General features: G+C 54.9%; 2 protein-coding genes across 7 annotated transcripts in view; both read left to right on the forward strand.

Moving 5' to 3' along the window:
- Nucleotides 1–12,726, forward strand: part of SUFU (SUFU negative regulator of hedgehog signaling) — a 125,499-nt gene extending 112,773 nt beyond the window's left edge. For 3 of the 6 annotated variants that reach the window (XM_086680730.1, XM_086680734.1, XM_086680731.1), the window contains one exon: nt 11,283–12,726. In XM_086680730.1, coding sequence (XP_086536856.1) covers nt 11,283–11,390 — 108 coding nt within the window. In that variant the 3' untranslated portion in view covers nt 11,391–12,726. Of the gene's footprint in view, nt 1–1,827; nt 5,060–11,282 lie in introns of those variants that run through there. The other 3 variants (XM_086680732.1, XM_086680733.1, XM_086680735.1) reach the window with 2 other exon arrangements.
- An 893-nt stretch (nt 12,727–13,619) lies between these two features.
- Nucleotides 13,620–27,930, forward strand: TRIM8 (tripartite motif containing 8). Its single transcript, XM_025917775.2, has 6 exons — nt 13,620–14,567; nt 24,191–24,286; nt 24,639–24,872; nt 25,696–25,727; nt 25,860–25,975; nt 26,328–27,930. Exons 1-6 carry the CDS (start codon nt 13,998–14,000, stop codon nt 26,933–26,935), a joined length of 1,656 nt encoding a protein of 551 aa, XP_025773560.2. The 5' UTR covers nt 13,620–13,997; the 3' UTR covers nt 26,936–27,930.
- The last annotated feature ends 64 nt before the right edge of the window (nt 27,931–27,994 follow it).

A 27,994-nucleotide genomic window follows, 5' to 3' on the forward strand; every position in this document is an offset into this window, starting at 1 on the left:
TCCCCCGGCCTCCTACTAAGCTGCACCCCAGTGGGATCTGAGCCTTCCTGGCCTCAATGCCCCATAGGTTAGTGGAACATTAGCAACCTAGCCAGGCCTCTGGAGGGCCCTCCTCTGCCTATGCGAGAGACAGACAGATGCTTCTATTGGCCTTTCTGCGGGGAAGTGTGTTTGGGGGAGAACTCCTTCACCTCCCAGCAGCCAGGCTTTCAAGCCAGAGGGAGGCCATGCAGGGGCTAGATTTCAGCCAGGGCTGGAGTTTACAGCTGCCAGGGCTCCCAGGGCCGTATCAGCCAGGACATGGTGGCCTCTGATGTCCACCAGGTGGAGGAGAGAACACAGGGTGAGACTGTCCTATCCAGGTCCCCAGGTGGACAGGAACTCCTCAGAACCTGAGGTCACCTCTGCCCTCTGGGATGTGGCTTGATAGATTAACTCATTTATACATTCCAAAGTCACCAAGCACCCAGTCTGTGCCAGCCAATCAACCCCCACAAGTCACCGGTCCCTGAGGCCTGGCTCCTATTCACTCAGACCAGAGCCAGCTGCCCAGAAGTGCTTCCGGAGAGGCCGTGTCGCACTAGGATGGCACCGTGCCAGACTGCTGCTTTGAGCTTGGGTGTTGAAGGGGTAGGAGGGGGACAGTCCAGGCAGGAGGGACAGGAGCCAGGGGGAGCTTAGGAAAGTAGGTCACTAAAAATGACTTTTTTTTTTTTTTTTTTTTTTTGCTTCTCTGTCCAGAGGCTGTCCCCACATCCTGCCCCACTCTCCACTCACTTTGGTCCTGGCTTGGACAAGTCCCCCATCAGAGGGAGGGAGAGGGGGCCAGCCAGGAAGTATTAGGTCCGTCCACTTCCAGCCCCAGTTCTAGGCAGGCTGAGGGCCCTGTTCTTCCCACCTTTCCAGGCTGGGCTGACTTCTCACCTAGCCCTGGGACAGTAGGAGACATAAACAGCAGACCCAGTTTCCAAGTCAGTGAGCATCTAGTGAGCACCAGCTGTGTACCAGACCACATGCAAGGTCCTGGAGAGGGAATAAGATGTATCAGCCTCTTTCCCCTACCCCAAACAGAAGCCGGAGAAACAAAACTGTAAGCAAATCCGTGATTCCTGGGCTGGGGTAGGAAGAACTTGGACTCTCTTTGGCTTCCGCTGGCACCATGCTCAGGCTAGTAACCCTGGGTAACAGATGAGCTTGAATCAAGGAGAGCAGGATGGGGATGCACCAGGCCCAAGAAATCACCTCCAGCCACCCTTGTCCTGCTCCCCTGCTCCCACTGAGGCCAAGCCAGGGCCTCCTTCCCTTTGGACCCTTTGGCCAAGGCCACAGAGGGCAGGTTCCAGGGTCCTTCTGCACCAGCCTCTGGAAGAGAAGCCATGGCAGGGACAGGACCACAAAGTTCCAGACCTCAAGCCACTTCCCTGTATCATCTGCACCCTCCCCCTGCCCCCCATCCCCCCAGCCCCAGGGCCTCAGGGAGCAGATTCCTTACATGCTTGTGGCCGGAGGCAGAACCAAGGAAGTGAGCTGGAGGGAGGTCAGCACAGTCAAGAAAGAGTTAGAAAACATGCCTCCTCCAACCCCAGTTAATTATTGGCAGGGCAAGGGGAAAGAAGGGGTCACCGAACTCCAGCAGCTTGACCCCAGCCACCCACCTGGGAATAGCATTTGCAGTTGAAGCCAGGCAACCAGTGGCCTCTCTTGCCCCCAGCACCTGGGGGACAGAGCATGGGTGAGGGCCCTGGCCTCTCTTTAGGCAGCCTGGAAAGAAGGCAGTAAGTTCTGCTAACTGTGTGCACTCTGGCTCTGTGCTTGCTCCCTCCACAGTTCAAACTTCCCAAAGAGTACAGCTGGCCTGAAAAGAAGCTGAAAGTCTCCATTCTGCCCGACGTGGTGTTCGATAGTCCACTGCACTAGCCTGGGCTGGGCCCTGCAGGGGCCAAGGGAGAGCCCAGCTGCTCCCCGGTGACTTCCAGTATAACAACTGCGTAAAAGAGATTCCCACAAATAAAAGGACAAGTGTGAGGATGACTGCGCAGCCACCGCACCCCCGCCTCACCTGCAGCTCAGGGGCCTCACCCCCCAGCCAGCCAAGCCCCCTGGGCTGGGAGCCGGCAAATGCAAACCTTCCCCTCCAGCTGCTGCCACAGGCTGTGGTTTGAGATTTGACTCTGGACCTTCGATGTGCCCTTAGGTGGAGACAGGCCTCATCCTCACCTATCCCCTGCCACACAGTCCAGCACGAGGGAGTGGAGTGGCCGCGTGTGTGCCCTGCCCAGTTCTGCTCTGGGAAGCCTTTGGTAGACAAGCTCCTCTGGCCACGGAACAGCTCCTCCAGCCGTGTTTGCTTTTCTTCCTCCTTATTTTATTTTGTAGAAACCGGATGGTATTTTATTGGTCTTCAAAGATGTCCAGAAGCCGTGTATATAATGTTTTTTAAACAGAACTTTATTCCCAGATGAACTTTCTCATTCTCTAGGACAGGGGCCTAGGGCCGTCTCGCCCTCCCTGAGCCACCACCAGAGAAGGTGCCGGTGTCCGCCTGCCAGCCCAGGGCCCGGAGGAGCCAGCTTCACAGAGAGGCTTTTCTTCCCAGCTGGGCCTGGTGGAGCCTGGGGCAGGGGGAGAGCTGACTTACGCCCCCATGCAGCCTTCAGCCGAGTTTCGCTGGGGCCAGTTGGACGTGCTGCTTGTTCTCAAGTGGACTAGGCCCCTGGCAGAGTTCAAGGACCACCAGGGTCTCAGAGACTTGGTAGCCCCGGCCCCATCTTCCGGGCCTTATCCACCCAGCCAGGCTTGCCTGAGAGGGTGAGGCCCAGCACTGCGTAGACCATCCCCACCTGCCCCTCAGGGCCTAGGTCTCCAGCTCTTTGACCAGTCCGGTCCCATTTCCTCATCCCCTGGGCCTCCCAGCCTCCAGGCTGCAGGACTCTGGCATATTAAAAATGGAAAAAATCAACTTCTCAACATGTCCTTCACTTTGATTTTGCAAACACCGCACTCTGCCGCCCTCCTCCTCCCTGCATCCATTCTTTTCTCGTCTTTCCTTCCCCGTTTCCTTCCCTGGGCCTCTTTCCCCGCATCCTGGCCTCTCATTGTCTCTTGCCCCCCTACTGCAGATCTCATGGTCTTCCTCCCAGAAACAGACCAATCTCTGGCCCGTGGGTTTAGGGTTCCTCTTGGGTTATCTCCCACTTCTGACCTGGAATCAACAGGCCCCTTTCGTGCCCTCTTACCTCCCACTCTAGGGACTGCTATTTCAAGATCACCCTTCAGGCCTTTCCAAAGCAAACTCCTTTTGTCTTGTCGGGGACCTAATAGGACCACACACTGCCCCATCTGCACTGCCATACACACATGGGCACCACCATAGTGCTACAGGAGGCTCATGGGGGGCAGGACCCCTCTGATGAGAGCTTCAGCCAAAGAGCTGCCTCTAGGGGTCATGAGGGCAGTGGCCAGGCCCTCTAGGGAGCAAGATCTGGACCTCCAAGGGACCACTGGGGCCTGGCTGCTTCTCTGCACATACCCTCAGGGCTACTCAGTTAGCTCCATCAGACTCAGAGCTTCAAGGTGGATCAGTCTGGAGTACTGGGAAAGACAGGCTCCAGGCCTCCACCAATGAAGAGGAAGCTCCTTTGGACCTGATGTTGGCAGTAGCTGTGCCTTCCGCTCCAAGGACTTTTCCAAAAGGACATTTTTTCTGGCCTTCGCGCACCATAGAATCACTGCCTTTGAAGCTCTTGTCATCTGATGTTTCATGGCCAGAGAGGTGCCCTTAGCTTGTCTCCTTTCCTTGCCACCCTGACCTTGCCTCTCCACAAATTCTTTCCTTCTGGGGACCTGCCTCTTCCTGTCTCGTTTGGCTGATGGGGAGGAGGGTATTTTCTGGACTAAGCTTCGTCATCAGTATGGGAGGCAGGCGGGAAGCAGGTGAGCTCTGAGACAATGAGCGTGAAGCCTGTGGCCCCTTCCTGCCCCGTGATGTCAGGAACCTCCAAGGTCCGGCTGAGGCCAGGTGTCCATCTCCTTTCCCTACAGTGCATTGGCTCTGGTGGAGTAGCAGAGCATACACCATCTCTGACCTGGCCTTCCAGAGGTTTCTCTGGGAGGGGGACTCTCTACTGAGCTTCTGGCTGGGGAGAAGGGACCCTCACTGAGGACCAAGTGAGGCCGACCGTGTAGCATGCCCAGCATAGCACCTGGCATATGGTGGGTACTCATTAAATGCCTCTTTCCCTCCCTGCAGCTCTTTGGGAGCCCTGACATAGTGAGTTGGGGAGGTAAGAAGCCTCCCTCCCTAAATCTGCACCTTTCAGAGGCTTCCTTGTGGCTTGCCCAGTCCCTCCCTCCAGGTCCCTGTGGCTAAAGCTTCTGAGAGGAAGGGGCTCCCCCATGCAGTTGGACTTCCATGTACATATGGTACACTCTGGAACTTCTCAGGTCCAGTGTGGGCTACAAGAGGACCACAGACCCAGCTGTCATTCTGACGGGTAGAGCAGCTCATGCAAGGTCTCAGGTCTGGCCAGGGAGCTGGGTGCCTCTTCCTGCCCTTCTCTTCCTCTTCCAAAGGCAAGCCTTCAGGGCAGGAACCAGGAAGCCTTGGGGAGAGTCTAAAGGGCTAGAGCATTTTAAAAAATAAACACAGGGTCTTGGGACTGGGTTTTGAGATTGAGTTGAGAGCAGGGAAAAAACCCTGAAGGTTGGTGCCCCTATGGGGCAGACCAGTAGAGAACTCCCTTGACTGTATTTTTTTATCTGGTTGTCTTTCCTCTCTGGCTTCCAGGTCCTCTATGCCATGGGAGGTACCTGGGTCCCTGTTAGAAGACAGGAGCCCTGTAGGGAGAGCCCTCCTTTTGTATAAGTACCTGAATGCTGCAGTGAGCAGACTTTTGTAAAATTTTATATTAGTTTCTAATGTCAATTGTGACTCGGTTCCTGGGGGCTGCAGCCAGCTTGGGACTTTTGTAAGAATTTTTGGGTGACTCACTTAGATGTCGTTTCCTTCTTGCTCCCTCTTCCTCTGTGTAATCTAAGTGCATTAAACATATTTGCAGAAGTGCCTGGATCTTGTGCTCCTTTCTGGATGCCTGGAGTAGGGGAGCGGAAAGCCTGGGGCCCTGGTAGAGGGGGTGGGTTGGACGCAGCCACTTAGAAGAAGCCAGGATGGGGGAAGGCCCCAGAAGACTGTTGTCGGGAGTGGTGAGGGTGCCAAGGAGCAGGATCACGCAGCTGGTGACTCTTCAGTCATGCAGAAATGACTTTGCAGGGACAGGCTCCTTTTCACTGGTCTTGAATTCCTCTAAGGTCGTGGGGGTAGGTGCAAGGCACAGGTCTGGGAAGATGAGTGGGTGGGTCAAGACCCTCTTTATTCCCCTTCTGCCCTCCTCTCACCAAAAAGCCCTTTCCCCTTGGAAAGGTGGGCCTTCCTTACCTCCCATTTTAGAGTCCTCGTGTCCCTTCCAGCGAGGGCCAGGAGACAGCCACTCCCCTAACCATCTAAGTTCAGCCTCCTAACCCACTGCCTGATAGCAGTTTGGAGGGGCAGCCTCAGAGCCGTCACACCCACTGGGCGACACAGAAGCCAGCCTTCCCTTCCTGTGGCCTGGGTGAGGAGGTGATGGATCCTCCTTCTGTGGATTTCCCGGCTCCTGTTTCTTCGGGGCCTGGCATGGAAAACAGAGCCCAGTGCCCGTGGGGAGAAGACAACAGCCTGGGACCTCAGAGGCAGGAAGGAGAGGATCCACACCCAGACCGGGTACCCAGAACCTGCAGGACTGCTCTGGGCCTTCACGTGTCCTTTCCCTTCCTGCTAGGCCTAGCTCTCTGGGAGAACAGCAGGGCCTTTTTTCTGGTCCTCAGGATGGAGCCGTAGCACCCAGAGGCTTCTGCTGGAGCTACTGGCAGAAGTCCTGGGGGGATCACGAGAAGGGAGGGGGCAAAGGGTGTCATTTCTTATGAAGGGACTCCCTGTCCTCTTTGAGAACCAGTCGTATCTGGGGGACTTTCCCCAAGCCGAGGTCAGTACTCCTTCCCTGTGAACTCCTACTGAACCGTGGCTGGCCCCTGGAACAGTGGGGCAGGTCCTGTCTGGGGCCCTCAGTCACTCTGGCAGTCAGAGCAAGGGAGCTAGGAGGGTCTGGAGCCAGGCTGACAAGCACAGGGCGGCCCAGGCCACACCCCTTCCCCTTTTCTTTTCTCCTTGGAGGTTGGGGGGTGATTATCTAATCTTCCTCATCTGACCAACCTAGAAGGACCCAGGGCCACAGAGTTCCTGCCCCAGAGAGTACAGAATTGCAAGATTCTGTGTTTAGGTAGTTCCAGGAGACAGGACTAGGCTGTGGTTATTTCTGGAAAGAGGCTCCTGTGCCTATATCAGAGACCCCACCCTAGATTTAGGGAGGGGAGAAATCTGCCATGTGTTATGTAATGTAGCCTCCAAAAGACCTGTACATTCCTCCAGGTGTCGCTCTGCCCCATCTGGGGGGCAGGGGGTGGGATGGGGTTCAGGGGCCCTGGGTTGTGGGGAACCCACAGGCTCCAGAGCCATGGGGCTAGGGAGCCTAGGAGATTTGCCAAACTAGCCTGACCAGGAGAATGCAAGCTGGAAGTGACTCAACGCAGCCTGCCAGGCACTGAGGCAGCTACAGGTTGCAGCCCAGAGGAGGTGGGGAGACCAGGGTGGGGGTGAGGGATTGAGGCGCAGGGCAGGAAAAGGGAGAGATCTGTCCCAATACAGCAGCGGGGAGGCTGGGGGTGGGGGGGGGGGGGAGGGGGGAGGGCGGGGCAGGTCAGGATGTGGTTTGGGAGGGGCAACCATCTCCAGGCCCCTTCCTTGAGGGTACCATGGGACAGTCCCTTTCTCTCCCCCTTACTTCCAGAAGTCTTTGGGAGAGAGCTAAGGACAGGATGGGGGAGGGGGCAAGATGCCTGCTGGTGGGAGTCCATGGTCTGTGTTCGTTCACTCATTCTTTGAACAAATGCATGCTAGGCCCTCTGCTATACTCTGGGAGACTGGACACAGGCCCAGCCTTAAAGAGTATGTAGTGCAGTGGGGAAAACAGGGAAACAATTGCAAGGAAGAGCCATAAAAGAGAAAGGCAGTAAGCCGCTTTCCGTCCTACACCAGCTCCACCACTTATTGTCAGTATGACTTTAGGTTTTTCATCTGCAAATGGATATTCACTTCACAGAGCTTTTGCAAGGATTATATGAGACAATACACATGAGACCCCTGGCACATAGTAATTGCTCGATTAGTGTTAACCATTTATTAAAGGGCTATGCTAGGGTACAGACATAGGAAAGGTACCCAACCCGATCTGGGGAGATTAAAAAAGGCTTCCAGAAAGAAGTGACATCTAAGTCAAAACCTGAAGGATACTTAAGGATGAAGAGGGGTCTTTACTTTCAAAAGCCCTCTAGGCAGATGGAACAAGGACAAAGGCCCCCCAACTCTTCTTGGGATCGGTAGAGTTCAAATTGCTTTAGGTTTAAGGCATCAAGCTTTCATTTGAGAGCCATTCCCTTGCCTGTTGGATGGAGAACATTTTGAAAGACAGCAAGGTTAGAGGTAAGGCCCAGGCAGGCCCGGATTAAGGGAGAAGCAGTAGGGATGGAGAGAATGGAACTCATTCATTGATTCAACAAATATTTACTGAGCACCTACTATGTGATAGGTCCCATTCTAGGCACCAGAGATACATCATTAAAAGAAAATTCCTCCTGGGGTGCCTGGCTGGCTCAGGTGGAGGAACATGGCACTCTTGATCTCAGGGTCGTGAGTTTGAGCTCCACAATGGGTATAGAGATTACTAAATAAATAAATAAATAAAACTTTAAAAAAATTTTTCTCCTTTCACAGATCTTATATTTTAGTGTTGGGAGGTAGATAATATTTGTTTAAAATAGAGTACAGAGGGGTGCCTGGGTGGCTCAGTTGGTTAAGTGTCTGACTTTGGCTCAGGTCATGATCTCGTGGTTCTTGAGTTCAAGCCCTGCATCAGGCTCTGTGCTGACCGCTCGGAGCCTGGAGCCTGCTTTGGATTCTGTGACTCCCTCTCTCTCTGCCCATCCCCTACTCACTCTCTGTCTCTCAAAAAGTAAATAAACAAAAAAGTTTTTGAAAAATAGAATACAGAGTACATGGGTATATGCGCTCTGGACAAAAAATAAAGCAGAGGAGGAGAGACGGTGAGGGTTGGGGTGGAGTGTGTTTTTAAATACAGAGGTCAAGGAAGGCCTCGCTGCATAGGTGACATTTGAGCAAACAATCTCAATGATAGGAAGAAGCGTGCAATAGGGACATCTGGAGGAAGCGTGGTCCAGGCAAAGTAAAGGGCAACTGCAAAGATCCCAGGGGTAGGGGGAGACACACCAGGTTTACTTAAGGAACAGAAGAGGAAGCCAGTGTGGCTAGAGCAGAATGAGAGGAGAGGAATAACGGGAGATTACTTATACAGATGGCAGATTGTGTAGGACCTTGCAGGCAATTATAAAACGTTGACTTTTACTCTGGTTGAAGTGGGAAGCCATTGGGAGATTTTGAGCAGTGGAGTGACACAATCTAACACATTTTTAAAAGATTTCTCTGGCTACTGTGTTGAGAACTGACTCCAGAAGGTAAAGGCAGAAGCAGAGAAACCAGTCAGGGTCTAGGAAATAATCCAGGCTAGAGTTTATGGTGAACTAATGGAGATGTGAAGAAGTAGTCGAGATTTGCTGAAGGTTTAGCTATGGAATGTTCACCGAGAACTAATGGAGATGTGAAGAAGTAGTCGAGATTTGCTGAAGGTTTAGCTATGGAATGTTCACCGAGAAGTGGAAGATGGCAGTGGGAGAGGGGCGAGTGGGGGGAAGTGTGCAGAAATTAGTACAATTTAGGACATGATGACTGAGATATTCATTGTACCTCCAAGTGAAGATGTCAAGTAGTATACAAGTGGATAATCTGAAAGATATTTAACAAAGGATCTGTAACACCTGATGACTGATTGAATGGATAAGGGAGGTGAAAGACAGGGAGATATTAAGGTAGCCTCCCTGATGCTTGGCTTGGTGATTAAGTGGCTGACAGGTCCACTGACTGAGATGGGGGACGCAGTGGAGGAGAACAGGCTGGAATGTGAAGAAGATGATGAGTTTAGTTTCCAATACATTGAATTCAAAGTGCCCGTGCGACATCTGGTTGGCTACCTGATCGGCAATCAGGAGGGTGAATGTGTGGGCTGAAGATACTGACTGGGGAGTCACCAGTAGACAGAAATAAAGCTTAAGGAGCCAAAGGCTCCAGGTAGCCGGTGTCGATTATTAGCAAGAGACTAGGTTGGAGGGCAGGACGCTACGGACTGTCAACTTTTATGAGATGGAAATTGGAGAAGTCTGTGGTAAGAAAGATAAGAAGAAAATCAGAAGAAGAGTGTGATGTCTTACAAGTTAAGGGGAGCGGTCTAGAAAGGTAAGGAATGCAAGGAATCCTTATCCTGGAGGGCATTGGTGAGGAAGACAGAGAAGGACCCTCTAGCTGCTCTAAGATAGGCCTTGTTTTTTCTCCTCACCATCTTTAGAACATGGAATTAAGAATTAGGACTTAGGGGCGCCTGGGTGGCTCAGTCGGTTGAGCGGCCGACTTCGGCTCAGGTCATGATCTCGCGGTCCGTGAGTTCGAGCCCCGCGTCGGGCTCTGTGCTGACAGCTCGGAGCCTGGAGCCTGTTTCGGATTCTGTGTCTCCCTCTCTCTGACCCTCCCCCATTCATGCTCTGTCTCTCTCTGTCTCAAAAATAAATAAATGTTAAAAAAATAATAATTAAAAAAAAAGAAAAAAAAAGAATTAGGACTTGGAAGCCATTTTCTCCTTGTTTGTTCATTCAGACATGCAAGCATTCATTTATTCATCCATTCAGGATAAGATTTCCCATGTGAGGGGATGCCAAATGCTGAAGACAGAGGCTCTGTCCATAAAGGGACTACATTACCACCCCACCCCCATCAGGAATAAAGAGATGGAGGTCCTAGAGCAGAGAGGCTCCCTGGTTTTATGGAAGGATCAGTGACCCATGGGTTATACTGAATTGGATTTGAATCTCAGTTCTACCATTTAGAACATTAATTGCTGATGACTCCAAAATCTATAATCTCAGGACAAACCTTCCCCTTGAGTCTGTCATCCCAACATTTCCACTAGGATATCTGAGCCAACTCAAATTCAACTTAGAGCTAATTATCTTCAATTCTCTTCTTCTTGGTAAATGACACGACCATCCAGCCTCTTGCTGAAGCCCAAATCCTGACAATCATTTAAAAACATTTTGGGGGTCAGTGCCTGGATGGCTCAGTCAGTTAAGTGACCTGAGTCTTGATTGTGGCTCAGGTCATGATCTCATGGTTCCTGAGTTTGAGCCCCACATGGGGCTCTGCACTGACAGTGTGGAACCTGCTGGAGATTCTCCCTCTTTCTCTGCCCCTCCCCTGCTCACACTCTGTCTCTCTCAAAATAAATAAAAACTTAAAAAAAAAAGAAGTTTGTAAGGATATACTATATACAGTGAAAAGCACATCTCGATCCCACTCTTATCCCATTTCTGGGTGGGACTCAACCCCCCAGCACGGACTCAACCCCCCCATATCTAACCCATATGTAGTCCTGTTGGCACTACTTCCAAAATATATCCCAAATCTGATGCTTCTTATAACTAGTTTCAAGTCTAAACTTCTTACCGTGACCTACCAGGCCCTGTGTGTTCTGGCCGTGACTGTCTTCTCTCTCACCACAAAGCCTCCTTTCTGCCCTGGAACATGCCTAATCTATTGCTTTCCCATTTGTTTCTCCTTCTGATTGAAGCACTCTTTCCTCAGGTTGTCAATGGCCTGACTCCTCCTGAACATTCAGGTCTTGGCTCAGATGTCGCTTTTCCAGAGAGGTCTGTGTGAGCCCCTTAAGCTCTATCACAGAAATTCTTACATATTTAGTATTTTTTGTGCATATATGTATGTATGTATATGTTTTCCAGGGAATCCCCTAAAAAATGTCAGGCACTTAAAGGCTTTTGTTAAATATTTGTTAACTGACCAATGGACCTCCAGCAGGCTACTTCTAAGCCTCCGTTCCCTTATTAATAGAAGGGGGATTATAATGCCTATTTTGCTTGGTAGTTTCAAGCGTCAGAAATGTGGGGGAAAGTTAAGGACATCAGGAAACTGCCCCACAGAGAACCTTCGCAGTTCCTTGCTCAGTTCCCTCAGACCGAAGGTGCAGACTTATAAACCCTCCTTTTCCTCCCAGGTAAAAGCAGCTGTGGGTGAAAAGGCCCAGGAAGAAGCGGTCCCACTACGCAGCGGCACCATCGCCCTTTTAAGAAGCGCGGAACTCTCCTCCCACCCTAGTGTTTAATGTACCGAAGTAAGTGCTAGTCACGTGAGGCTCTGGGGGCTGCCCCGCCTTGAAGAGGCGGAGCCCCAGCTTGGAGACCAATAGTAGGAGCAGCCTCCGGAACAGCCCCAACTCCAGACAGGGAAAAGGGGAGGAGCCGGGAGCCACAGCAGCTGTAACAGCACTTCCGGACAATATGCTCCGCCTTCATCCTCCTCCCCTCTCCGTCGGTCTGGGTCTCCAGTGCCGGGTGGGCAGAACCAGCGGGTGCCGATTAAAGGCGCCGCCGTAGCGCTGCCGCTTTCTCCTCGCGTCCCCCTCCCGGTCTCCCCGCCCCCTTCCCGTGTAGCGGGACCGGCCTTGATGTAGGGACACCACCCTCCGCCTGTCTCCGCTGTAGCTCGAGAGTCCGGCTCACTGCAGCCCCCTGCCCGCCGGCATCCCCACCCTGCCGGCCGCACTCTGCTCCGAGCCCATTGTATCCCCTCGCCCCCGGCTGCAGACTCCGAGGCCAGGCCGTGGCGGGAAGATCGGGGACCCCCTGTGCGCCCCTCCAGCGGTCCCACGAGCCGGGCCCCTCCCCCGCCCGCCCTCTTTGCAACGGCGAGGTAGCGGCGAGGGCGCCCTTCCCTCGGTGCAGAGGCGGAGGGGGCCAACAGGCGGGCAGCAGGGACTCAACCCCCCCCATCCCCAGCGGCGCCCCCCCAACGTCCCCTTCCCCGGGGAAGGAGAGCCGGAGCCCTAGAGAGCAGAGGCAGGAAAAGAACTGCCCGGCGCGCAGTTCGTTTTTATTATCGAGATTATTATTAAAAGGGGGCGGGGAGCGCAGGATGCGGGGGAGGGGGCTAGAGACGCAGCTATTTTTATTAAACAGATTATTTCTGAAATAATAATAATACGCGCAAGATGGCTGAAGGTGGCCCTGATGAGACTGTTGGGTTTTTTTTTTTTCCTTTTTTTTTTTTTTTTTTTTTTTGATCTGAGGATAAAGCTCTGAGGCGACTGCCGCTGCGGAGACCCTGCCCGAAGTGCCCTCCCCTCAGTTGTGAAGCTTCGGGTGGACAAACGGACCCACAGACCGAGCGACTGGCGTGGGCCCGCCCCGGACGCGTCGCCTGGGCAGCAGCCGGGGGCCGCCGGCGCTCGCCTTTCTGCCGACTTCTTCCAATTCTAATCTTTTTTTATTTTTTGGAAAGGACCGGGGTGGGTGGAGCAGAGGTGGAGAGAAATCGGGACTTGGCATTTTCTCCTCTCTCTCTCCTAATTTGAGGGAGGCCGCCAGCCCTCCCCTTAAAAAAAAAAAAAAAATCCCACCGAGAGAGAAGAGAGAGAGAGATAGAGAAAGCCCGCTGCAGGACCCTCGAGCGAGCGCGCCCGGACCCCCGGCCACCGCGGCTGCCGCCAGGAGCCCAAGATGGCTGGGTTCTGAGGGAGGCAGCCTGGCCCGGCTGGCTCGGCCCGGCCCCGCCGCCGCAGGCTGGCTCCGACCGCAGCCCCGAGCCTTCCAGGCCGGAGCAGAGGCCGAGAAGAAAAGAAAGTGGGGGGGAGGGGGGCCGGGGTGGCGAAGGGGGAGGGCCGGGGCGGGGGGGAGGGGAGGGCCGGGAGCCGAGCCTCCTGTTCATTAGCAGTTGAGAAAAATTCCTTTCTAGTTTGATCAATCCTTGTTTTCCTCGGCAGAGCCGAGGCGCCCGCCCAGCGCGGAGACCGAGAGCGGGGTCTTTCTGCGGCGGGGGCGCAGGGCGCCGGGCCTCCGGGAAGCGCAGAAGTCGCGAAGAGGGGGTCAGGCCGGAGCACCGCCGGGGCTTCTCCCTCCCTTTCTGGTTGGCTTTTTTTTTTTTTTTTTCCACTTCTCTCCCTCCCCCTTCCGTTTCTATTTGTGAAGGGAGGAGGAAGGCAGAGGCGGGCTGGTGTCTCTGGCCGAGGACTGGAATTTCATCTGAATGACTGCCCCTGCGCGCACGCAGCGCCCCGGAGTCGGCCCGCCTGCGCCCCGCAGCCTGCACCCGCACCCGGCCGGCCAGCCGGGGGACGCCCGCGCCGCAGCCCGAGAACCGCCAGTTCGCCTCGCCCGCCCGCTCCGGATCTAGCCGCCCTCGGCGCGGCCGCTCCCGCTTCCCCGGCCTCTCGGACCCCGGACGAGGCGAGTGAGGTGCGGCGCTGACGACCTGAGAGGGAGCCCCATCGCCGCCGCCGCCGTCGTTGGAGGAACTGTGCGGCTCGCTGGCTCTGTCCGCCGCGGGGCGCGCCCCAATGTCAGCCGCGAAGCCGGGCGCAGGCCGCGGGCCGCCGCTGGCCTAGCCGCGCGGTCGGGGGGCCGGCCTCTTATATGGAATTTGGACCCCGGCGCTCCCCTCCAGGGCTGGTGCCCCGGCCGCGGCCCTGGCGCAGTCCGCCGCCTCCCGCTAGGCGCTCGCGAGGAGGAGGAGACGCAGCCGGCTGCGCGCGCGGCGGGACGACCGAGGCTCCCTCCTCTGGGGGGCAGACGCGCGGAGGGCGCTGGTGACTGAGCGACTGTCGGGGCTTCCTGGGGCCGGAGCTCGGGGTTCGGTGGGCCTGCAGCTGCACCGGACGGCCCCCCAGAGTTGGGCAGTTAGGGAGGCCTGCCCGGGCCCCCTGCCCGCAGCAGCCATGGCGGAGAATTGGAAGAACTGCTTCGAGGAGGAGCTCATCTGCCCCATCTGCCTGCATGTCTTCGTGGAGCCGGTGCAATTGCCGTGCAAACACAACTTCTGTCGGGGCTGCATTGGCGAGGCGTGGGCCAAGGACAGCGGCCTGGTGCGCTGCCCGGAGTGCAACCAGGCCTACAACCAGAAGCCGGGCCTGGAGAAGAACCTGAAGCTCACCAACATTGTAGAGAAGTTCAACGCCCTGCACGTGGAGAAGCCGCCGGCGGCGCTGCACTGCGTGTTTTGCCGCCGCGGCCCCCCGCTGCCCGCGCAGAAGGTCTGCCTGCGCTGCGAGGCGCCCTGCTGCCAGTCCCACGTGCAGACGCACCTGCAGCAGCCCTCCACCGCCCGCGGGCACCTCCTGGTGGAGGCGGACGACGTGCGGGCTTGGAGCTGCCCCCAGCACAACGCCTACCGCCTCTACCACTGCGAGGCCGAGCAGGTGGCCGTGTGCCAGTACTGCTGCTACTACAGCGGTGCGCATCAGGGACACTCGGTGTGCGACGTGGAGATCCGGAGGAATGAGATCCGGGCAAGTACCCTACACACACACACACACACACACACACACACACACTCCCTACCTCCTCGGGGCCACCCTTCCAGACAGGCTAACTCTTGTGACATCAGGCCAGAGACGCCCTTCCAAACTCTTATACCCTGAAAGTTTGGGGGCAAGGTCCTGGGAAGAAAGGTCTCCCACTACTTGATACATTTCTGCACCTGTGCACATAGAGTCCATCTTTTGAGTCATTTATAGAATTGAGGTGAGGGGTAGAGTTTGGGTGTTGCTTTTCTGTTTCTGCGCACGGCTCCCTCCCCCAGCCTTGTTCTGTGGGCCCTATGGGAAGTCACCAAGGCAGTGACCCAGGTCCTGCTTCTCCAGCTGCTGTTTATGTAATGAGTGTCCTGGTGCCGCTGCTGTGGCTGACATGATCCATGATGCTGGCATACCAATGAGGAAGTAAACAAAAGCAGCCATGTTAGTTTCAAGCCCTATTGGAAACACACTGGGGGCGGGGGGGTGGGGTGGAGGGGAGCTTCCGGAGGGAGAACAGAACTCTGGTATCTATCTGGACAAGGCCTGGACAGCCAGCGGCATCACTGAACAGTCTCAGCCATTCTGATTATTCCCAATTGCCCACTCTTCATTTGTGAGAATCACTGCTCTCTGTGTGCCTGTGTATATTGCATGCGTCTGCATGAACAAACCTTAAAGTATGTGTCTTCATCACTGTGAACCCGTTTCTCCCAGCCCAGCCCTCTATCACAGCCCTCCCACATTTGGGGAGGGGAAGTGGAAGACGGAAAAAGAATCCTGTGGGTTTAAGGTTGAGCTGCCTTGCAATCTGGTTTCAGGCAGCTGGCTCCCCTGGGCTGCCGGCTGGGTGATTACAGAACCGCATCCCCTCCCATTGTATACACCCGGCAGCAGCGGCCAATGTCAAAACCGCCTTCTCCCTCAGGCCTCTGGGCCTGGCTTTGGAGCTGGACTGAGGCAATACTTCCGTCCCCTTCCGTGGAGGGGGGCTCCTCCTAGGTCCCTCCCTGGTCCCCTGGCTTTCAGCATTGAGTCATACCAGAAGGAAGGGGTTGGCCTGAGCCATCTCAGAAGCCCCAGCTTGGAGCCCGGGTGTGATATCATGGGGGTGAGGTTGGGCTTTGGTTGCACTGGGAGTGTTTAATGGGTGGGGGCCCTGGAGGCTAGTTGAGGTCAGTGGGGAGCTTGGGTATGAGGAAGCTCTGAGCCTGGACGGTTGTGGATGGGGGCTGTTTCCTGTGGGGGGGAACCAGTCAGAATGAGTCACTGTTTAGCAATTAAAAAACATACACTTACAACTAACAAAAGGCAGGAGGGCCACCACAAGCTGAGGGCAGGGATAACAAATAAAATTTGCTGTATAATTAGTTTCCAATCGGATGGGCTAACTCTGGGTTTTGTACAGGACAGGACCTATGGTTTCTTAAAGGAAGCATAGGGGATAGAGAGAGGAGCCATTCTCTTCCTTTCCCTGGAGTTGAGAATCAGAGGCCTAGGGAAAGCAGTGAACCCCTAGTGCCCACCTGCAACTCCGGGAGGCAGAGCCCAGACTTTTCTCAGTATGGGGAAGCTGCTGCTATTAATAAAGATGGAAAGACTGGGGGAGGAAGGGAAAAGCGCAGAGGCAGGAGAAAGGAGCGCTGTCCAGTTCTCCTCTGTCCTGGGTTTGGCAGTGGAAAGTGACGGGAAGGGAAAAGACCGAGATGTGGCTGAAAGGAACCAAGGAGGGGGCAGCAGCCAGGATGATGAGTGAATTTGTGCCTGCACCCACGCTTTTGCTCTTAACTGTGTCTGAGTGCTAGGGGTGCTTTTCATTTGGGTGGGGAGAAAACATAATTGTGCCTGATTCGGTAGTAGGAGGGTATCTTTAGATGTGTGTCTATGTTTGCAAGTGCCTCTGAGACTGCTTGCTTTGCCCTTAAATGCACCTGTCTCCCGTCTGTATAATTGGTGGGGGATTGGTGGGGGAAGGGGTTGCCCAGGCATGCAGATTATACTCTGGGGTTCCCACCACCAGGTCCACGATCCTGGCTCGTGGAAGGAACTGGTTGGGAAGGAAGTGCTGAACTTTGTCAGCCCCTGTGAGCATGCCTCTGTGTGTGTGTGTGTGTGTGTGTGTGTGTGTGTGTGTGTGTGTGTTCATTCCTGTTCCTGATGTGGACAGGCGCACAAGTAGGGGGGTTGCATCAGGGCCAGATGTGCAATTCTGTGCACCCAGCATCTGTGTACCCAGCAACCTGAGTCTTATTCCCCTCCGGGTGCCCCCACCCCAGGCCCTCTGGATTCTCTCTGGTGACTCAGGGCACTGGAGTTGGAAACCCTTCAACAGGCCAGCACTCCTCAGTCTGAGTTGGACTTACTGAATGTGGAGAAAGGGGCCTCACCCTCAGGAGAGGGGAAGAGCCATAGGGAATCTGAGTGGAAGAACCCATCACACTGTCCTTCCTCCAGCCAGGGAGAAGGGCCTTTTCCTGGGCCTCTTTTCCCTTGCCTGAGGGCCTCTGATGCCGTGGATACGGATGAGAGCAGCAGAATTCTCAGGGATATAGGAGCAGATACATGGAGACTTGGCACATGCCTTAAAATACGGCTCTGCTTCTTGTGTTTCCTCTTATGTCTTCTGTGGGGTAGGGGTGGGAGGTGCTGCTGAAACGTCCTATCGGTTAGAAATAGGAAACTCTGATCAACCTCTCCTTGGTGGCTCTAGTCACATACTCACAAGCACCCACATGTGCAAAGGCCAGTAGTCTAGAGCAGGAGCCCAGCAGGGAGGCAAGCAGGGCTTCTCTCCAGCCTAGGGCACTAGCAGGGGAGTCAGGCCAACTCTGTTACCCCACTCTGCCCTTGCAAAGCCATTGTGTAGACCACATTGCCCTGAAGCCTGGAGGCCCATTGGGTTGGCCCCAGAGACCACTCTATGGGACATGCCCAGACCCCAAATATATTCTCCCTTGGGGCTATGAGAGGATAATGGCCCAAAATGGGGATATCCAGGTGGGCCGGAGTCTGGCAGCCCTAGGTAGTCAAAGCCTCTTCCAGCCCCCAGGTTTAGCGGTTCATCTAAGCAACAGGGAACTGGTGTAAGCCGGGAGTATCCCTATCTCATGACCTCCTTCAACAAGAAAAGAAGACCTAGTTATATGTATGAGGGACTATGCAGGGTGTGTGTGTGTGTGTGTGTGTTCAGGTCATAGTAGTGCCCCCGTGTCATTCCTAGGCCCCCAGATCAAGACTGGAAATGTTGCCAGAACCCTTTTCCTTACATGTCTCATAGGTTTAATGTTGAGAGATGTTCCCTGGGGTGGGGGGGTGGGGTGTGGGGAGAGGATCCCACTGCTCAGGGCCAACTTGGGGTTTGTAGCTGCCAGAGGCGAGGTGCTGCTTTCACTGCCCCCATTGCCCCTGGCTGGAGGGCTTGCACTGGGACCCTGGCGGGGACCCTAGGTCTCCGCCCCATGTGTCCGTCTCTAGGTGGGCTGTGGGGGTGGGGGCTGCCCTGGCCCAGCTGACTCGGGCAGCACAGACCCCACTGCTCCCTCCTCCCCAGACCAGACTCCTGACCTCTCAGGTGGGGAGGCAGCTGACCTGTGTAAGGTGAAGGGCAATGTAGCTGCCCCTTCCTTGATCATCCTGAGTCTGCAGGGAAGGTGGATCTGGTTCGGCCTTCCTCCCTGGGCCCCAGGCAGAGAGGAGTCTGAGGCAGAGGCCCAGCCCCCACCGCCACTGCCACCGCCACCCCAGGATCCTGCTGACACAGCCAGGCGCCTGTCATGCACGCCCTATTGATTACTCTGCCTCCTGCAGCTCTGGATGGCCGTGCGTCCATGTCTGTCTGCAGGTGTGCGCGCACGCGTGTAACCGGAGTGTCTGGTTGTGCATCTCCCATGTGACCGATTTTCTTGTATCTCCTGTGTATATCTCTGAGAAGGTACAGCGTGAGTGACCGACTTAATTGTGTAGCTGTCCTGCGTGTGGCTGTGGGGTCCGGAAGGCGTGCAAGCGCGCATCTGTGAGAGACGAGGTTGACTGCATGGCCCGCTTGCTGTATACCTGTGATTGGAAGTTGAGGGTGTATTGCGTGACTGTCAGCACCATGTTGCTAGCATGTGGCTGCCTGCTCGGACTCTGAGACTTGTGCGACTTTCTCAACTGGTGGGGGCGTTGGGGAGGGGAAGAAAAGATGGAATTCACCTTCGGGCGAGCTTGTTGCCTGTGGCCGGTATTGGAGGCAGAGGTCCAGGTGGCTCCTGCGATGCTGTGTTGGGGGCAGTGTGGGTGGGCCTAGGAAGAAGGTGAGCCTGGCTTGGGCCCCTGCCCTGGACCAAGCAGGCAGGCCTGGCTGGCCTCCTCCCTGCTCTGGGAAAGCCTTCCTTCCCGGCCGGCCTGGTATTCAAACCCAGACAAAGGGGGGCTTTCTCTCTCGCCTCTTTGTTCTGCTGCCCCAGAGCGCTGCTCTCTGCATGGCAAAAGCTAATTCCACTCTGCAGCTGGGAAACCTTCTCTGGGGTCTGCCGGGGCTTGTTTCAGAGAGCCTGCTTCTCTCCTTGCCTTGGCTTCTGCCCTCCAGCCTCTTCCCTCTGCGTCTGTGGTTGCCTCTGCCTGGGGGTCCGCATGGTAGCCCAAGGTAAGGGCCGAGGCCTGGAAACTGCCCTGTGACAAGGGGAGAATGCTGTGGCCCAGGGAGAGAGGAGGCCAGCATGCTCCTGGGACGAGGGCTATAGGGAGAGTGGGGGGTAGGTTTGGAAGCTGGGGAGGGGGTCAGGATGGGGTAGCTCTGAGCAGGGGCTGCAGCCAGAGCTAGAGCTGAAATGGCAGCTCTCTGGGCAGGGGTGTGAGCAGAGAGAGGTGCTCAGCAGCCCAGCCCCCTCTTCTTGCCCCCCATGACTCTCCCCACCACCACCACCACAGGGGCTGCTGGATCCAGCACTGGCCCTGTCTGAAAATCTCAGACAGGGGTTGCCTCTGGCCCAACCCCTGGGGCCCTGTTCCCTCCTGACCTTGCTTCTCTTCAAGGTTGACTTGAGGGTTTTAGTATTATTATTTATTAACTTTTATGCAGCCCAGAGTCCCCATGGCCTCACCCGTCTGCCCAGTCCAGTCTGGCATCAACAATGCCAGCTGGGCCTGACCAGTCAGACTCCAGAGGGATGTGAGGCTTTCCTGGGGCAGGAATGTAAGGAGCTAGGAGTGCCCCTCTCTCGGAGGGAGCAGCTCCAGGCGGAGTCTAGAACATTGGGCGACAGGTAGGAGGAGCAGGATGTCCTGGGGCCTGTTCTTCATACCTGTCATGTATGATGGAATGGGAATGGAGTGCCCCCATGTCTTCTTGATGTTTTTGCCCTCACGGGACCAGGAGGAGACCACAAAAGGCCTTACTTAGGTTCTAAGGGACAAGCGCCGCTGAGTGGAATTGGGCCTCATATCGCCCCTCCTCCTTCCTGCTGGAGGCCTGGTCCCTCCAGCGCTGCTAGTCTAGACCAGGGTTCCCCACTCCGCTGTGCTCCTGCACTGCACTCTTGAGGTGTGCCACAGTCCAGGTGACTCACTGTGCTCTGGGAGGGGTTTGTAAAGAGCCCTCGTATCCTTACCCCCTGCACTGAGAGCCCCTGCTCTGAATCAAGCAGGAAAATCTGGTCCTATCTCTCAGCTTTGGGTTTTTCCCAGATGGGAAATGGGGCCTCAGCTCTCAGCGATTCCTCGGACATTGGGATGGAAAGAGGCTGCTGGTAGCGGGGAAGGGTATAGGCCCTGCTTCCTCTGCCCCCGTCTTCCAGCTTCTCAGCAGCCTGATTCAGTCATTTGGTGGAATTGAGGTGAGGGGTAATGAAGAGGCAACAAGTGAATATTCCTGTCCCTTCCCCCAGTTTCCCGGTGCCTGAGGTAATAGTGATTCCCCCCAACCCTCTGGCTCCCTCAGGTTTTGTCTGTGGCAGGATTAAGATCATCTGGCCCCAAGAGAGGGCCATCCCTGCAAGGGTGAGCTGGCCAGCCTGGGTCCCTGGGCCCTCCTCCCAGCCCTCTGTGATGACTGGCAACTCTTGGCCAGTTTCCTTCCCATTCCTACCCCCTCCCCTACCTACCCCTGCAGCAGAGACAGGAGCTCCATGTCCTCTGAGATGGGGGAGGGGGAGTGAAACCCAGCCACCTGCTAGAGAGTGTGGCCCCTGCCTTTGCTAGGCCTAGATTGGGCTCCCACCCCAGAGGGCTCTGGGCAGGCAATGTCCCAGAGTAGAAGTACTGCCAGGAAAGGCTCTGAGAAAGGTCTGGAAGAAGGCCGGGGCTGAGCTCCACCCCTAGAACTGGACAGGAGGTGCCTCCTTTGGCTTTTCCCTGAGGAGTCAGCCATGAATTCCTTGAAGGGTTCCAGAGGGGCGGGAGAGGGGCCTCCCACTGCTCCAAAGGATGGGAATGGAACAGCCCCCATTCCAGTCCTCTGAGGGAAATTGGGCTGGGAAGCTAACCTTGGTGCTGCCTCCTTCCCGTCTCTCATCTGGGACTTAGCCCCAGGTGTGCCCCTAATCTGATACTGATGGGTTTGGTCATGAGAATTAGCTAGGTGGGGAGACCACAGTGCGCAGATGTATGGGATGGAGTCAGGGGTGGGGGGCTTTCCAATATCCTGAGCATTGGGAAGGCAGGAATGGCCCGCTGTCTGAGACACATCTGGAGAGAGGGGCCCTGTCCTCTCAGTGTGGGTACAAGGCATCCAGAAGGCAAAGATTTGAGGGCCAGTTGTTACAAAGGAGGTAAAAAGCCCTACTGTTCCTGAAGGGGTGTCCTGGCCACCTTGCCTTTATGGCAGGCCTCCCTTAAGTGTCTGGGCCTTCAGGAGGCCCAGTCTTCACCTGTAGGGGGCCGGATGCAAGTATACGTGTAGCTCTGTGCAGCACTGTGCATGAGGTGGTGCCAGGGCCCAAGTGGCGATGCGTGCTTGTGTGTGTTCTGGGAACTTCTACCAGGGGCTGCTACCCTCTTGCTCTAGCTGTGGGCAGTCTCACTGGCAGGGAGGATGCATGACTGCCTCTTTCCTCCCCCGCCACTCAGCTGTGTCTCCTTACAGGCTCTGACTCTCAGGCTGGCAGCAACCCTTGTGCATGTTGGGCTGGTGTGGGGACCTGCTGGAAGGGCAAAGTGCCTGGGACAGGGCAAGGTCTCCTGGGGCTGGTTCTTACAGGTCCTGTCCTAGGTCATTGGTCAAGTTGATGGGGCAGGCAGTACCCCAGGCTTCTCCAGCTTAGAATCCGGCTTCATACCCCCCATCTCCTCCTGTCCCCAGGTTTTTGTTTCTGGGGCAGCCAGCAACTCGCAGCGAGGTTGCTGAACTCTCTTGCAGGCCTTGGTTTCCCCAAATGTAAAATGGGTCAGAAGAGTGAGGAAGGGATTGGTGGTTGTGTCTGGGGAGCCAGCTGGGTGTGGGTGGGAATGGGGGTTTTAGGTCAAACTTGAGGGTCACTCTGAGGCCCCCGCAGAGGAAGAAAAAGAACAATTCCTTGTTGAGTGGACACTTACTGTGAGCTAGGTTCTGTGTAACCTGCTTTGCAAACCTTATTTTTGTGGGCAAAACCGTGCCTTTATTCAGTCAACATGCTATGCATCTGTCGAGTGCTGGGGTCTCTGTGTCGCCTGGCTGAGAAGGGAGGTAGAAAAAGACCGCAGCAAACCCTATTTTCAGCAGGCTCAGAGCTTTGCAGGGAAATCAGACCAACTTTGAGAGGCAGGCTACAGAATAATGTCCTGGGGCGCCTGGGTGGCTCAGTTCGTTGAGCATCAGACTCTGGATTTTGGCTCAGGTCATGATCCTAGGGTTGTGGATCAAGCCCCGCCTCAGGCTCTGTACTATGTGTGGAGCCTGTGTAAGATTCTCTCTCCCTCGGCCCCTCTCCCCCACTCGTACTTTCCCTCTCGCTAAAATAAAATGAATAAATAAGTAAATGATTTTTAAAAATGAATAGTGCTGTCCTATAGGTCTTTCTGTGATGATGGTAATGTTTTGTATTTGTGGTGTCCAGAACATTAGCCATTGGTGACATATAGTTATTGAGCACTCAAACTGAGGCTGGTACAACTAAAACTGATGTTTAATTTATTTGAATTTATTTAAATTTAAATAGCCACATGTGACTAGCTGCTACCATACTGGACAGTACAGCTGCAGAGGGAAGGCACGCTGTGACAGCCCCACTGCATGGCAAGGATAGGGAGTGACCTGTGCAAACTTCGAACAGGGGCCATGGAAAGTTTCCTAGGGAGTGGGCCTTAAGTTGGGCCTTGAAGGACGGACAGAGGGAGGAAGGGGGCACTGGTGGGCTGTAGAAAAACGTCAGCAGAGGGGCGCCTGGGTGGCTCAGTCGGTTAAGTGGCCGACTTCGGCTCAGGTCATGATCTCGCGGTCCGTGGGTTCGAGCCCCGTGTCGGGCTCTGTGCTCACATCTCAGAGCCTGGAGCCCGTTTCAGATTCTGTGTCTCCCTGTTTCTCTGACCCTCCCCTGTTCATGCTCTCTCTCTGTCTCAAAAATAAATAAAAATGTTAAAAAAAAAAAAAGAAAAAGAAAAAAGAAAAACGTCAGCAGAGTGCAGGGAGTTCAAGTGTGCACAGAGCATTGGAGAAAGGATACCAGCCCACCTGGCTGGGGGGGGGGGGGTGTCAAGTTGTAAGAGAGCCGTCATTGCCAAAATATTGGAAGGAGGGAGTCATTGAGGTTCTTGAGCAGGAAGAGACCGTGTTCGAAGAAGCATGTCTGGTAAGGGAGGATGACAGGATGGATGGAACAGGCAGGATGGACAGGGCCGGGAGGAGAGGATTGTGGAGACAGGAGATCAAGGGCTGAGAATAGCAGCTTCATCCAGCACCTTCCAATAGACTGGCCTCAGGTTCTTAAGCAAGCCACAGAGTCTCCCTTCCACTTGGGTCCAAATGAGAGGCTGAGGCTCTCATTTGGAGGCTCATTTGAGGCTTTAGCAAGGACTTCAGAGGCCTAACCCTCAGCGTCAAGAAAAAGCTGCCCTTGATGCCCTTAAGTGCAAGTAAGGCAAGTGTAGGGTGATATCTCTGGACTAGGCCAGCAGGCCTGGATGACCTCGGAAGGTTGTTTGTCCCTCTGCAACCTAGGGTACTCATCTCTAAGATGGGGCTCCCCAGAGAAGCGGCATGACTTGTACAAGAACAGACCCTACTGCTGAATCACCTAGGTTTGTATCCTAGCTGTGTGACTTTGGACAGATTACTTAATCTTTCTGGTTTCCTCTTCTCTGAAATGAAGATAATGGTAGTGCTTAACTCACAGCATTACTGGGATGATTAGATAAGTGTATAGGAAAAGCACTCAGAATGGGCTGGCTGGACCCTGCCCTCAGAAAGCTCATGGTTTAGATACGTGTGGGAAGCTATTCCAGGCTTTCAGTTCTTGGGAACAGGCTTCCCAGACAGCTGTCACCAGGCCCCTGGGATTGCATGGGGGGCCAGAAAGGGTTGGATGGCAGAAATTTAGGTCATCTGAGTCCAAGAATCTATAGGATGAGTCTGTTCTGTAGCAGGAAGGATGGTGCTCACCCATCCCTGGTAAGGGATAGAGCCGCAGCCCCCTCTGACACCCCTTCCCCACCTGTCCCTGCAGAAGATGCTGATGAAGCAGCAGGACCGTCTGGAGGAGCGAGAGCAGGACATTGAGGACCAGCTGTACAAACTCGAGTCCGACAAGCGCCTAGTGGAGGTAGCTAAGCCCAAGCCCGTGGTATGGGGTGGGCCGGCTTGGGTGCAGGGCCTTGGGCTGGCTCCCTGTTGGGGCTAGGATCTGTTGTGTGGTCGACGCTGTGCCAGAATCCCTTGGTCAGTTATTCAATGAACTGTCGATTGCTGAGCCCCCACTGACGTCAGGGGTAGCCGGCCCAGAGCCCTATGCTACCAGCAGGGAATTAGCAGGTTCAGACCTCGCCGAGGGGAGCCGTGGGCAGCCTGGGGATTCGGGGTCCCAGACTCCACCGCCCAGGATGCGAGACAGGCAGAAGCGCAGCCCGAGGTCCCTGGCACTCACTGCCCGCCCGCTCCCGCCCCCGCGCCCGCAGGAGAAGGTGAGCCAGCTGAAGGAAGAGGTGCGGCTGCAGTATGAAAAGCTACACCAGCTGCTGGACGAGGACCTGCGGCAGACGGTGGAGGTCCTGGACAAGGCCCAGGCCAAGTTCTGCAGCGAGAACGCAGCGCAGGCGCTGCACCTCGGGGAGCGCATGCAGGAGGCCAAGAAGCTGCTGGGCTCCCTGCAGCTGCTCTTCGACAAGACAGAAGACGTCAGCTTCATGAAGGTGGGCTGGGACCGGGACCAGCCAGTGGGATCCGGGTCATTCCTCAGTCGGAGTCTGCCATTCTTTGCTCCCAACCAGTTTCCCCTGCCAGTATGCTCCCAGGGCTCTGGAGCCAGCCTGCATGGACTCAGAACCCTCCTCCTCTGCCCTTTCTAGCTTTGTGAGCTTGGGGGCAAGTCATATATGTTCCCTATGCCTAAATTCCCTCACCTATAAAATGGGGTTGATGATACAGATCTATAATCCTTTATCCACAATTCCAAATTTTAAAAATCTCTGAAAACTAATAGGAAAAATTCTGACAACTCATTTAACAGAAAAAAAAAATTGACCTGAGCTCATGTTGGCAATTAATGGTCTTTATTTATCTTGCTTGATACAAGTATTCAAACATTTTGCTGCAGAAACATTGATGTATTGGATGATCGTGTCCTACTGGGGATAATACGTAACGTATAGAACAGGCACCATATTTTTCCTCCTACAATCCAACAGTTTCCAAATTCCAAAACACATCTGGCCCCATGAATTTCAGATAAAAGACTGAGTGCCTGTAACACCTTGCTACCGTAGTTGTGTAGATAAAATGATGGATGTATAGAAAGCACTTGACGGTGTTTGTCACATAGTAAGTGCTCAGTAAACGTTAGCTATTCTTAACTTCTAGAAATGGAGGACTGCCCCCCCCGCCCCCCCCCCCATCGGCCCTTACCATACTTTGGGGGAATCAGACAATCAGCCCTGCCTGGGGGGAGGGAGCATGGGGCAGCTCTGCTTTCTCATGTTGCCTTTCCCACTGACTAACCCTTTTCTCTCCCCCTAGAACACCAAGTCTGTGAAAATCCTAATGGACAGGTGAGCAGATGGCCACCAGCCCCCAGGGAACACATCTGGGGGAGGGCAGGGAGGGCCAGGCCCACGGGGGGAGGTAGGGCAGGCTCACCGGTGATACCTCCTCACAGCAGATGCCCCGTCCACTGCCCCCAGGACCCAGACCTGCACGGGCAGCAGCCTTTCTCCCCCTAAGATCGGCCACCTGAACTCCAAGCTCTTCCTGAATGAGGTGGCCAAGAAGGAGAAGCAGCTGCGCAAGATGCTAGAAGGTGAGGGTGGTATCCTCAATGGAAAGGAGAGAGCCCTTTGGGCAGGGGTAAATGCCAGAGCCTTCTCTCTGAGAGGCAGCATGGCCTAGTCAGATAGTCTTTTCTTCATATCCTGGCTTTGCCCCTTCTAGCTATTGGACCTTGGGAAAAGCCACATGCCTTCCCTAAACTTCAGTTCCTTCAGCCATAAAATGGGAATAATAATAGTATCTACCTGCTAATGGAGTAGTCAGCATTGACCAAGATGGTGCATGATGTAACGAGCTTGGTCCTATAGACAGAAAGTGGGGAAAGGAGACCTGGGTTGCTTGGGATGGGAGCTTTGGCGACTTTTGCCCCAAACTCTCCACAGGCCCCTTCAGCACACCGGTGCCCTTCCTGCAGAGCGTCCCCCTGTACCCTTGTGGCGTGAGCAGCTCTGGGGCGGAAAAGCGCAAGCACTCAACGGCCTTCCCTGAGGCCAGTTTCCTAGAGACGTCGTCAGGCCCTGTGGGCAGCCAATATGGGGCAGCAGGCACAGCCAGCGGCGAGGGCCAGTCAGGGCAGCCCCTGGGGCCCTGCAGCTCCACGCAGCACTTGGTGGCCCTGCCGGGCGGCGCCCAACCAGTGCATTCAAGTCCTGTGTTCCCCCCATCACAGTATCCCAATGGCTCTGCCACCCAGCAGCCCATGCTCCCCCAGTATGGCGGCCGCAAGATTCTCGTCTGTTCTGTGGACAACTGTTACTGTTCTTCCGTGGCCAACCATGGTGGCCACCAGCCCTACCCCCGCTCCGGCCACTTTCCCTGGACAGTGCCCTCACAGGAGTACTCACACCCGCTCCCGCCCACACCCTCCGTCCCCCAGTCCCTTCCTGGCCTGGCGGTCAGAGACTGGCTCGACGCCTCCCAGCAGCCTGGCCACCAGGATTTCTACAGGGTGTATGGGCAGCCGTCCACCAAACACTACGTGACGAGCTAACGCCACGCAGGCAGTGGGGAGCTGGGGAATCTTCCCCCCTAGCCCCCAGTGGCTCGGGAATTATGCATCCAGAGACCTGCCCTTCTACCTTCCTATCTTCCCTCCCTTCCTCCTTCATCCCCCCCCCCCCCCCAAGTCTTTTCCTTTTGGATTTTGTTTTGTTTTGGGCTTTGTTTTTGATTTTTTTTTTTTTTTTTTTTTTTTTAATGAATCTCCTGGACGCGGAGGTGACAGTGAGAGCTGGCCTGGGCTGGGCTGCAGGTAGCCCTGGAGTTGGGAAAGCATCTACTTCAAGGCATGGAGCTCTCTCTCTCTCTGTCTCTCCTTTTTTCTTCCACTCCTTCCCCTTCCCACCCCCTTGGCTGGTAGGAGCCTCAGCTTCCCCTAAAGCCTTGGGGGATCCCACCCTCCTCACCCAGACCGGGGAGGATGGACCAGTGCCCACTGGCCTGTTGCTCGTCTTGTTTTTCTTTTGGGCAGTTTGATCACTGACTGAGTAAGGAATGACCTGTAGATTGTGGGGCTTTTTTTCTTTTTTTTTTAATTTTTTTAAAACCAAGAATGATTTCTCCTGCTTCCTTCTTCTCAACATCCTCCCAGATGGAGTTCAAAGGCCACTTCTCAAGCAGCTTTTGGCACCTTCAGCCTCAGAGTGGAATCTTAAAGACAGGAACCCCATGTCCAGGAAAGGGGAAAAGGAACTTTGCCAATGATAGTGACCACAGCAAAAGCAAATAATAATAATATTAATAATAATAAAGAGAAATAAAAGAAATAATAAAATAAAAAAACCATAGCACAGCCCTTGTTGAGGTCAGTGGGGGAGGAGGGGCTGCCCCGAGTTGGGTCCTTGCCTGGATTTTGACACAGCAACTTCCTGTAGTGAGCACTTTGTATGAATCGTGGACTTCCTGTTCTCAAGACGCAGGTATTTATTCTGTAATCTATCTAGAGCACACACCGAAATCCAACCTTCTAATAAACATAATGGCGCAGTCCCGCTCCCTGCCTCGCCTCTTACCCCGCCCACTCCCCCAGGCCTGGAGTTTTTAGGTGTTG

This window comes from Puma concolor, chromosome D2 (genome assembly GCF_028749965.1).
Source record: "Puma concolor isolate L17-30 chromosome D2, mPumCon1.1.hap2, whole genome shotgun sequence".
Classification (NCBI taxonomy): Eukaryota; Metazoa; Chordata; class Mammalia; order Carnivora; family Felidae; genus Puma; species Puma concolor.